This window comes from Lycorma delicatula, chromosome 1 (genome assembly GCF_047948215.1).
Source record: "Lycorma delicatula isolate Av1 chromosome 1, ASM4794821v1, whole genome shotgun sequence".
NCBI classification, from domain to species: domain Eukaryota; kingdom Metazoa; phylum Arthropoda; class Insecta; order Hemiptera; family Fulgoridae; genus Lycorma; species Lycorma delicatula.
In genome coordinates, this window is record NC_134455.1 from 267,425,583 (window position 1) to 267,438,060 (window position 12,478).

The following is a 12,478-nucleotide window of genomic DNA, read 5'->3' on the forward strand; positions in this document are numbered from 1 at the left end:
TTGTCAAAAAGTAATTTAAACGTCAGGAAAATATTTTTGAAAATAAATGTTTGGAGTATAGCTTTATATGGAAGTAAAACTTGGCCGATTGGAGTACCTGAGAAGAAAAGTGTAGAAGCTTTTGAAATGTCAAGCTATAGGAGAATGTTAAAAATCGAATGGGTGGATAAAGTGAAAAATGAAGAGGAGTTGTGGCAAATTGATGAAGAAAGAAGCATTTGAAAAAATATAGTTAACAGACAGACTTATAGGTCACACGTTAAGGAATCCTGGAATAGCCTCTTTAATATTGAAAGGACAGGAAAAATTGTGCAGGCATGGAATATGTAAAACAAATTTTTAGGAATGTAGAATTTATGTGGTATACCGAAATGAAACGACTAGCACTAGATAGGGAATATTGGAGAGCTGCATCAAGCCAGTGAAATGACTGAAGACAAAAAAATAAAATCATTTTCATTATCATAATTATTACTAAGGATGTAACTGGAGGAGACTGAGGCAGAGGTAGCGGCAATACGATAAACCGTATATACCGGAGACATTCTGATTGAACTCCAGAGCTCTAACAGAAACAAACAAATTTTAAGTGCTGCCCTGAAGGCTGTACTGGGAAAAGGTGCCATAGTCCACAATCTAGAACTGCGGAAGACACAGGAGATCCAAGATCTAGACTGTGTAACAGGGAAGGAGGATGTGTAAGCAGCACTGCAAAAAGATCTCAGAGATATAGGAGACTGCCAGGTTAGCACCAATGCTTATGCCAGAGGGCAGAGAGTAGCAATAGTAGAGATTGGAGAAAAGGCTGCTGCCAGACTACTCAGTCAATCCAAGATAAGGATTGGCAGGGTGAACTGCCAGATTAGACCTAGCGCACAGGTCCCTCAGCATTTTAGGTGACATGGGTTTGGGCATCTGACTCGTGGATGTAAGTGACCTGACAGGAGTCGGCTCTGCCATAAGTGTGGGATAGGGGAGTCCAAGGCTTAGGAGTGTTCTGCCCTCTCAGTGAATGCTCTGCTGAGAAAAAGGCATGAGCGCCCCGCAGCTGGCCCTCAAACGCGGAACAATAGAGTGTCATTTTTTCCGGGAAGCCGTGGAGCAGGCGAAGAGAAGGCTTTGTTAAAATGTTCATCGTTCTACAAACCAATCTTAACAGGAGCCTGCTAGCCGTTGACTTGTTGCTACAGCAAGCCAGGGAGAGGGAAGCCGAGTTGCTGCTGATCAGTGAGCAGTGCCGGGACCGTGATGACTCCCAATGGTTTCGGAACTCGCTCGGGACTGCCAGGATATAGATTCCGTATCGTGCCTCAGAACTTCGGAGGCACGGCACAGACGAGGGGTTCGTTTGGGTCCTCTGCCGTGAAGTGAAGATTTTTAGCAGTTACTTACCCCAAATTATTTGATAGCGGACTTTCGCCGGAAGGTTGACGCGCTGGAGGATATTTTCCTTGCTACCGCCGGTGGGTTGGTGGTAGCTGAGGACTTCATCTACAGGGTGGTGGAGTGGGGTATGGCGCATTGGTTTATCTGGCATTTCTCCCATCACCACAACATTCGGACACCCTAGAGCCTAAAACCGAACATCCGTGCCACAAATGGATGTTGTGCCTCAACACGGTTTAGCGACCAATATCCTAACATAGCTCCTAGAGCTTACCTAACAGCGTGAGCGGAATAAGCGTGGTGCCCTACACCAGTAACTTGCGTTTCCCATCGATCACTTGTCATGAATTACTAAAAAGGTAGGGGCACCCCGAAATAGGGGATGGCACATACCAACTTCAGAGGGAAATACATTCTGAACATGGAGGCACGTACTGGACTTGTGATTCTCAATACAGGGAACACGACGACTTTCTGCCGCCCAGGATATTTGGAAACGATTCCCGATATTTCCCTCGCCTAAAAAGAGCTGGTCACGCTGATCCAGGGTTGGAGAGTTCTCGAAGATTACACCAGTAGCTATCATCAATATATATCGTTTGAAGTTTTAAATGGTGCTCGGGAGCGCCCGGGGCCCCTACGGCTGGTAAAAAGATACAGCGTCAATAAAATCAACGAGAAGAAATTCAAAGGAAAGATCTCATTAGGGGTGGTAGCCTCTGAAAATACCAACGGGAGGGACGCTGGTGCTGAAGCCGTAGTTTCTTCGAACATGAGGCTGATCGCTTCTGCATGCGACGCCTCCAGGTCCCACGGGGGGCCAGGCACCGGAAGCGACCCTTGTACTGGTGGACACCGGAGATTGCGGGGTTGAGCCGAGAGTGTCTTCGACTAAGACGAGTGGCGCAACTGCAAGGAATCGCATGGACGCGAACGCCATTTCAGCTGAGCATGACACCAAAGAAGCGGCTCCATTGAACAAACAATGTGAGCAAGGCACGCTGGTGGAGAGAACTGACGGAAACCGTGGATGCAGATCCTTGGGGACTGGGTTACAAGATAGTAACTCGGCGACTGGGAATCTCGCGGTCACCTGCTCCACTAGACGAGGCTAGACTCGTCTAGCCAAGTCGAACTCAACGGCCCAGATGAGTGGACCTAAAACACTGCCCTACGGATAACCTTTTGATAGAGTCTTTCCTACTTCCGAACTGCCGTCGGGAAGGATGACGGTTCAGCCGCTTAAATAGCTTGAGAGAGTCCTAATCTCATTTAGCGTGCATCCACGCTGCTAAAGTTGAAACGAGACAGAGGGACACCACAAGTTATTGAAGGGCCCGAATATGTCCACAAAGACGCCGAGTACATACTTGCACCCGCTGGACGAAGCCAAATCCATTACCCTAAGAATTACGTTCTCTGTGCCCTTGCCGGGGCGAAAACCATACTGGTCGTCCATCAGCATATGTTTAGAAGTCAACCTACATTAATGCGGAGGTACAAGACCTTCTCAAAAACCTTACCTACTGCAGGCAAGATCGTCAAAGGACGGTAAGAAGAACTTACAGTGGGATACTTGTCACCACCTTTGAAGAGCAATTTCCACTCATCACGTTTCCAACACGCTGGGAAATGGCCAGCAAAAATCATCCTATTAAACACCCTATTCAAGGGACCAAGATATACGGACAACGTGCGAACAAGGAGCTCCACTGTGATACAATCATATCCGGGGACTTTACTCCTGTACAGACTTCAAATTACTTGTTGGACCTCCGCCTCAGTAATCTCAGAAGACAAATTTTCAGAGTGAGAAACTACAACTTCCCTTCGAACACGTGGATGATAAGAGGTTTCACCAACCTCAGTTTCATCTGGAAGTAGATCATTCATCAGAAGAGTGAAGACAAGGTCTTTGTCTATAAGAACTCCATCCTGGGTCGAGACAGCCGACAGAAGAATGTCTTTTGTCTTCTTATGACCAAGAACTCTATAAATGACTCTCCATGGGTCCTTATTTCCCCGCTCTTGTATAAATGAGCGCCAGGAATTACGTTTAGAAGATTTAACTTTATGAAAATACTCGATCCTTTTCCGACTATATTCCGTAAGCCAAACTGCACGCCGATCAGGATCACCCTCACCCTGAGCGGCTCTCCTGACCCGACCCATGGTCCCCTTTATCGCGGTCAAGTCCTGAGTCCACCATCCACCTACTCTCTCTCGCCCGTGTCTCTAGGAATCGACTGTTCAGCGGCTTCAACTACGCAGAAGAAAAATTCTCTGTCACGTCGTCTAATGGGGACTCATCCAGACGTCGAGCAAAAACTCGAATTCTGGCCGCAAGAATATTTGAAATCTTAGGCCAATGCGCCCGCCTGTTCAGGAAGCGCCCCCGCTGAACAGAGACGTTCCCCCTTTAGAAGTCGCGCAGCCCACCTACAAACTCAAAAACTATTAGTCGATGATAACTCGCGCAATCCTCAACTACTGACCAGTTCAGAATCCTACCAGGGATATCCTTACCAATTGTAACATCAATTTTGGTACCATGGAAGGCCCTCCGCAACCCAACTGCAATGGCGAAAGTAGACAATTCGCCGGCTACATTAAAAACATCAAAATGATGCTGCGCGATGGAGCCTTCAATCAATTCGCCGCCATCATCCGTGACCCCACTGTGTCAAAGAGGCGATTTGGCATTCGCATCAACACCTATAAGAATAGGACGACCCACTACCAGCCTAAAAATCCCATCCCGTCTTTCCAAATGTTCAGTGGGACCCTGTACTGAAAGCACAAACTAACAACAACGAGGTTCATCCACGGTAAGCTTAACAACGACGTGATGCGTGTCAGAGGCCTGCCGTTTAAAGACACTGTCTAAAGACTTCCTGCACAGTACGGCGAACTTACTGGCTCCAAGGAAAAACTTCGTCCATCTGGGGAAACACGGCAGATCACCCTTGACCATGTACGGATGTTGTAGAAGAATAACATCGAGGCTCCGTCGTTCGACAACTTCACCTAACTCAACCTGGACCACTTAGGCACCCTGAGCATTAAGCTAACCGAACCTAACCATCGAGAGAGTTTCAAGTAAATCTTAAATGCCCTCTTGTAATATCCACACTCCTTACTATTCACGGAGTGCCTATGACTCTTGCGCAACATTTTACAGTTGACGTAAGTCATGGCCTCTTTTTTCTGCGGACAATCATCACGATTGTGGCCCTCTTCACCACAATGCACGCAGACCGATGCATACCTGCAGAATTTGGCCCTATGGGCGAAGCGACAACATTTGAAACATCGTTGCACATAAAGGTACTCCTTGACGAGGAAGGATGCGAAATCCAGAAAGATTCTACCCTCCGACAAGAACTTCTGAAAGAGACTAGCGCCTAACTCAAATACTCCGTGATACCATGGGGCATCACGTTTCTCCGTTTTGATGATAAGCCTGCATTCTTTTCTGAACGCAGCCTCGTCCAGGTCTGTGTTCTGTTCCCCCATAAGGGTCAGAACCTCCTCATCAGAGAGGCTACGGTCTATGTCATAAACTATGACACGGGGCCTATGACCGCGCTTGGGGTCAACCTTGACCTCAAGCTTCTTGACAGCAGGAGAGTCCTGGATGACTCTCTTCTTGTTATCCACAACGATGAATAGACCCTTACTGGTCTCTTTGATGTACGTGATTCTCAGGCCTTTCCGGCTGTCACAAAGAACAGCCTGAAAGTCCTTTTTAAGCTCCGTCCTGGTCTTTGGTATACCTTCTGGTTTGTTTACCAAAAAAAGGACCTCCGATTTCTTGGCCGGGTTGGCCACTCGTTTGCCGCGAACAACCTCAGCATAGCGCTTGGGCTGAGCTGAAGCGGGAGCCGGTTTTTGAACTACCTTGACCTCCTTGGTCTTGGAGGCCAAAGTCTCATAGCCTTCCGTAACAGCAGAAAAGGCTTCCTGAAGTTTCAACAAGTGAGGAAGTCTTATTCACACTTGAACCGACGCTGCCGGGAGAACAAGAAACTCAATTAGGTAGTCCAGGTCGCCCTGGATTGCTTTGGCCAGCGGCGCAGAACTGCCAGGTCTACCCATCGCTTTACGGAATGCCTCTACCGCAGGATAAGGTTTACCCCGCGTAGGTGTCCCTATATCAATCTCCGAAGCCTCATCCTCCGACGAAGTCGTAGGAACAGGCTCCGGCTTCCTCTTCCCCCTAGACGTCTTCACCTCTGTAAACTCTGTCATGGTCGGTGATTCCCTAGCCTGCCCTGATATGATTATAGAGACGCTCGCAGTCTTCCTCCTAACTGGAATATTGGGCAAGCCCACTGGTGTAACGACACCCGCAGCGAGCCACGGGCAGCTGGAGACCTTATGTATTTTCCTGTCACTCTTCGTACCTCTTAGCCGCTTCTGAATCAGTTAAAAACTACGGATTACTGCCTTCGTTCTTAAAAGAACGCGAGTAAGACTAAAAGGAGTATTCCGTTGCTCGTGACGTGGACTTACGACCTCTTTGTTACCTCTTCGCCGCGGTGAGGCGGATACACATTCGTAGAAATCTGTGCCTTGTACACCAAAAAAAAGGGTCAAATTGATAGTCTAACTAAATTGATGCTTAACAGCAGCCACAGTATGCAATCAGAAACACCTCGAACTGTCGAAGGTACACACGCTACCGACAGTCAAAACATTAACAGCAAACCAAATAGTCACAGAAATCGCTGGAATATATCCAAGGAACCAGAGAGCGCCGATACTCTTGACATCCCAAACCCCGTAGGGGAAGACACCCACCTTGTAACGATTCCGGTCATCGCCCCTCCCCCCCCCCCTCATTGCCCTGATGGGCTTTAACGGGAGTTGTCTTCAAACCCTCTAACTGATTGCATCTCACAGTAATAAGCCAGGCCTCGATTGGGATGCCATTGATGTAAATGCCTCGGTAGACATTTACATCAGTGATTTTTAACTCAGCATTTGCCTTCGCTGCAAGCCTTTTCCAGACATCTTGGCTGTTCTACATCGTATCCCTCTGAACTAGTTAACCGAGTTCGCTGAAGCACCAACCCCGTGCCTAGTTCTACATTTAAATAAGCTACTTGTGATTGCAAATATTTCATATCGTACGAGTCTATATGGTATCGCAACAACGGAATTTATTCCTATTTCCCTTAATGTTCTCATCTCTTTCTGATCTAAGCCTTCAATTAGATTACAACTACGGACTCCGGTCTCGTCTACCAGGAAGAGGGAAGAGGTGGCAGACCGTCGACTCCCACTCAGCTCCATCGCAGAGTCCGTCGTGACATTTACTTCATCACCTTAAACCATTGTCGAGATGGCGCTACACGCCACCATACTCTCGTCAGTGCAGTCGTCGTTCCGCCGACAGCAAACATAACCATAACTTATTCTAACTAACCGTGGCTCGATGCCAACACGTTTCCCTCTGGCCAATCAACTGTCCAGGCGGTCCCTAGCCACCCGGGATTCTGTAGCCAATCCTCTATTTTTTTTAACTTTAATTTATAACCGTTTTCATCATTCAAATATTTTGTAAAGTACTGTATTAATACTTTGATACATTGTTTGTTTAATTAAAAACTTCACGAACTAATTATTTTATGATGTATTGTTACACTCTGATTGGCAATTCTTTCTTAAAGCAGGCAAAAATGACAGAATAGTTAGAAAGATGAACCTCTCTCAGTAACTGAGTACAGTAAGTGATTCATGTCGGTAGTCTTTATGCAGTTTTAGTACATAAGGATTGCAACAGAAGAAGATAACCGAGTAGAGAACATATGAGTAAAGAGGAAGTTAGGCGATTCGGTGAGGGGTTTTAAATAAACTGACTGGATTAAGTATCAATCACAGCAATAAATTTACTGAATCGTAAATTCGAACGTGAATCATTCCAATGAAATTACAAGACAACTTATTAAGTCGAATGCAATAATTAATATCTACTATAGAAAAATAAAGAAAGAAACTACAAATACTTAGTTAAGTACTTAAAAATCACTCCTAATTTTGTTTTTCAATTTCAAACCGTCCTAATATTATATTCTAGCTTTTACATATAGTTTTAAACAAAATTATTGCAGCAAATAATATAATATGAAATAATGAAAATATTTTTTATATTATCTTTAATACTACTCCTTGTACTTGCACAGGTCCAGTGATCGGAGGAGCTCTAATGCAGTCAGTTGGATTTCCATGGGTAATGAGATTCATCGGACTAATTAATATATTGTACAGTCCTCTCCTCGTTACTCTCAGTGAAGAGACCAAATTCCCATCACAAGTAAGTTGAATTGTAATTAAGTTCTTAATGTTACATAATTACACAGTTAATAGCCGACGTGATACAATGTCATTGGCAATATTAGTAAAAAAAATTTTTAAATGATAAAAATTGTATTATTCGCTAAAGAAGAAAAAAATAATAGTTTATATAATACTTATACGAAATAATATCACAGAAGTTACGCCTTATTTTACTATGATTAAAGTGTACATCACTAAAGATACACAAAATATAATGCCATCTACTTAATGTTTCTGATATATTAAAATAAAATTTTATTTACTCAATTTTTTAGGCTGAGGTATCATAAAATACAAAAATTTGGGAACAAATTTTTACTCTATAGCATCTTCTGTTATATATATTATTATTATTATTTTTTTTTTTTTAATGACGGGCATTGACTACTTTTGGGTCATTTTGCTTTATGAAAATGGAAATATGTAGCGTATGAAAAATGTCATGCCTGACTGGGATTTAAATCCATAGATAAAAGTCTGAGATGCTACCACTCCACCATTAAGATTGACTTGATTACTGTTGTTATTATTATTATAACCGGAAATGCAACAACAGTCAAAGACTCATCAACCAGATTTTTATTAATATAACTATAATATAGATTTATGTACTAATATAATTTATAACCGCTTCTCTTTTTTATTCACCATTTGTTTGTATTTTATAATCCAAACAATAATGAATTAACCCATCTCTGGCCAGGATTTTCCAATGAATTTCCCTTGATCCCCAGATAAATAATAAATAAGTGCCTTTCTGTTATTCTTAGAGGAGCACATTTATCAATTTTATGAAATTATTTACAGAACTTGTATTAATGTATTCGGATTTGAGTAGTGGTTATTCATTTAACAATATTTTTTTTTTTTTCTTAGATATTACAAAATTATATTTTTTTTGTTTCCAGAAATACATAACAAACTTAATTACACAGTATTTTAATTGAAGGTTATGCCTACTTCTCCCTCTATGAATCATGAGGCCTTGCTGATGGTGAGGGGACTTGAGTGCTCAGTGGTATAGATTAGCTGGACCAAAGGTGCAACCATATCGGAGTGGTATCTGTTGTGAGCCAGACTAACAAATGATTCCTGAAAGAGGGCAGCAGCTCTTTCAGTAGTTGTTAAGCGCGTAGGTCAGGACAACTTAAACAACCATATCAACCGACTTATAGAGTTTTACACGAAGTATAAATTAGTATTTGCCCATTCACAGCTTAAAAATTATAATAGAAGAATATACACATGAAAAAAGCCAGATGATACTCAAGATATCAGATAGATTATAAGCAAAGCAAAGATTTAGAAATCAACTCGTCGACTCCAAACCTTACCCTGGAGCAGACATTGATAGCAAACATAATGTAGTGATAATGAAATGCAGATTGGGGTTTAAAATCCTGAAGAAAGAGTGTCAGATAAATCAGTGGAATTTAGAGAAGCTTGAGGAAGAGGTGGTAAAGAAGATTTTTGAGGAGGACATCGCAAGAGATCTGAGTAAAAAAGATAAGGCAGAAAATGTAGAAGAAGAATGGGAGAATGTTAAAAAGGAAATTCTTAAATCAGCTGAACCGAACTTACGCAGAAAAAAGAGAACTGGTAAAAACCTTGGATTTCAGACGATATATTGTAGCTGATGGATGAACGTAGAAAATATAAAAGTGCTAGTGATGAAGAAAGTAAAAGGAACTATCGACAGTTAAGAAAGACCATAAACAGGAAGTGCAAACTAGCGAAAGAAGAGTGGATTAAAGAAAAGTGTTCAGAAGTGGAAAGAGAAGTGAACATTGGTAAAATAGACAGAGCCTACAGGAAAGTTAAGAAAAATTTTGGTACGTAAATTAAAATCTAATCATGTGTTAAATAAAAAGATGGTATACTGATTTATAGTACGAAAGGAAAAGTCGATAGGTGGGTGGAATATATTGAAGATTTATATAGAGGAAATGAACTAGAAACTGGTGTTATAGAGGAAGAAGAGAAAGTCGAAGAGGATGAAAGGGGAGAAACAGTACTGAGATCTGAATTTAAGAGAGCATTAAAAGATTTGAATGACAGAAAGGCTCCTGGAATAAACGGAAAACCTGCAGAATTACTGCGCAGTGCAGGTAAGGAAGCATTTGATAGATTATAAAAACTGGTGTGTAATATTTACAAAAAAGGTGTTTCTAATCTGGTTTCAGAAAAAGTATAGGAACAAGAGAAGCAATTTTAGCGCTCAGATTAATAATAGAAGGAAGATTAAAGAAAAACAAATCAACATACTTAGCATTTATAGACCTAGAAAAGGCATTCTATAACGTAGATTGGAATAAAATGTTCAGCATTTTAAAAAAAATTAGGGTTCAAATGCAGAGATAGAAGAACATTTGCTAACATTTACAGGAATCAAACATCAACAATAATAATTGAAGAACATAAGAAAGAAGCTGTAATAAAAAACTATGACAGGATATTCCCTATTCCCATTACTTTTTAATCTTTACTTAGAACTAGCAGTTAATGATGTTAAAGAACAGTTTAGATCTGGAGAAACAGTACAAGATAAAGATGCTACGATTTGCTGATGATATAGTAATTCTAGCTGAGATTAAAAAGGTTTTAGAAGGAACAATGAACAGCATGGATGAAGTCCTATGCAGGAACTACCATATGAAAATAAACAAGAAGAAAACAAAAGTAATGAAATGTAATAGAAATAACGAAGATGGACCACTGAATATAAAACTAGGAAGAGAAAAGATTACGGAGGTAGAAGAATTTTGTTATTTGGGAAGTAGAATTATTAAAGATGGACGAAACAGAAGCAATATAAAATGCTGAATAGCACAGGCGAAACGAACCTTCAGTCAGAAATATAATTTGTTTACATAAAAAATTAATTTAAATGTCAGGAAAAGATTTTTGAAAGTATATGTTTGGAGCGTAGCTTTATATGGAAGTGAAACTTGGATGATTGGAGTACCTGAGAAGAAAAGATTAGAATCTTTTGAAATGTGGTGCTACAGGAGAATGTTAAAAATCAGATGGGTGGATAAAGTGACAAATGAAGAGGTGTTGCGGCAGATTGATGATGAAAGAAGCATTTTGAAAAATGTAGTTAAAAGAAGAGACAGACTTACAGGCCACATATTAAGATATTCTGGAATAGTTGCTTTAATACTGGAGGGGCAGGTAGAAGGAAAAAATTATGCAGGCAGGCAACGTTTGGAGTATGTAAAATAAATTGTTAGGGATGTAGGATGTAGGATGTAGGGAGTATACTGAAATGAAACAACTAGCACTAGATAGGGAATCTTGGAGAGCTGCATCAAACCAGTCAAATGACTAAAGACAAAAAAAACATGCCTACTTGTTTTAAATTAATTAAACAATTTCATTTTGTAACTGAATAAAATCATCTTTATGTGTGAATATAGATTATAAACCAATAATTGTGAATTCTGAATATTATTTCATTTTTAACATGAAATACTTTAAGCTGTCATATTGCAAATAACATAAATTTATCCTTCATAAAATAATAGAAGACATGATACCGTATTTAAGAAGATTTCAGAATTAATTAAAGTACTTCTCTTTTGTTTCAGAAAATAAGTCTTATGGGAACAAGTGATACCCAAGTTAATTATAAGACAAGCAATGAAGCAATTACTTCACGAAAATACAAACGATTTTATGGTTCTGATGAAAGTGATTAAATGTATTTTTCTTAACATAATTGCTCTAAGTGAGTTTTCAGATAGCTTCATCCACTATCATACAAAATTAAGAGGCACTGAAAGATGCTCACACATACACACACACACACACACACACACACACACACACACACACACAAACACACACACACTCACTCTCTCGCTCGCTCTCTCTCTCTCTCTGAATCTCTCTCACTCACTCAGAGAGAGAGAGAGAAAGAGTGAGTGAGTGTGTGTGTGAGAGCATTATTTTCAATCATTGTATAACTATATTTAAGAATAGAAAAAAGAAAATTGAACATTGAACATTAATATTGTTTGCAATGGAATTAAACACCAATAAAAACTGTACATTAATTACCTAATTATTAAATCAATTATTACACAAGTAAACGTTTGCTGAAAAGATACATAACCTATAAATTCTTTATTCCTTAAATGCATTCAAATTGTTTTTCAATAATCAATCAAATTAGTTATTTATCAAGATTTTTTTTTCAGGACTTTATTGCATCATTAAAAATGTTTTAACATTTAAATATTATATTTTTTACACACTTTGAACTCTTTTGATGCTATTGAACTTCACTATATCTTGTGCCTACAGTATATTAACTAATCTATTTCTTGGCCCTTACCTACGAATGAACCCAAGACCAACTCGACCAAAACTTTCTGACAGATTGATTAAGAATTATAGATTGGCATATTTATGGTAAAAAAGTGAATTTTGGGGTTCATATACTGATCGCTTCAAATAACCAATTTAGAGAAAAATATTAAAATTAAAATGTATAACAGTAATTTGTGCTAAGTATAAAATTCATTATGATAAGCCTCTCCAAAACATTTAAAATTTTAAATCAACAATAAGTTCAATAGAGAATAAGAAATTAAAAATCAAAAGCATTAATTCAATGTCTAATTCAATTTAAAATTCCTTTATTGAAGTACTTTTATTCAATTTTTAAAAATGCTTTTACATTTTTCAAATGCAGAGTATGTAGATACAATTTTTGTTTACTTATAATGGAAATAAACTAACTGTA

General features: G+C 39.9%; 1 protein-coding gene across 1 annotated transcript in view; it reads left to right on the plus strand.

Moving 5' to 3' along the window:
* The window catches only part of LOC142317825 (synaptic vesicular amine transporter-like), a 100,816-nt gene extending 89,387 nt beyond the window's left edge, over nt 1-11,429 (plus strand). Inside the window, exons 11-13 of the mRNA XM_075354376.1 lie at nt 7,575-7,679; nt 9,684-9,712; nt 11,319-11,429. Of these exons, the coding sequence (XP_075210491.1) occupies nt 7,575-7,679; nt 9,684-9,712; nt 11,319-11,429 (245 nt within the window). The remainder of the gene's footprint in view (nt 1-7,574; nt 7,680-9,683; nt 9,713-11,318) is intronic.
* The last annotated feature ends 1,049 nt before the right edge of the window (nt 11,430-12,478 follow it).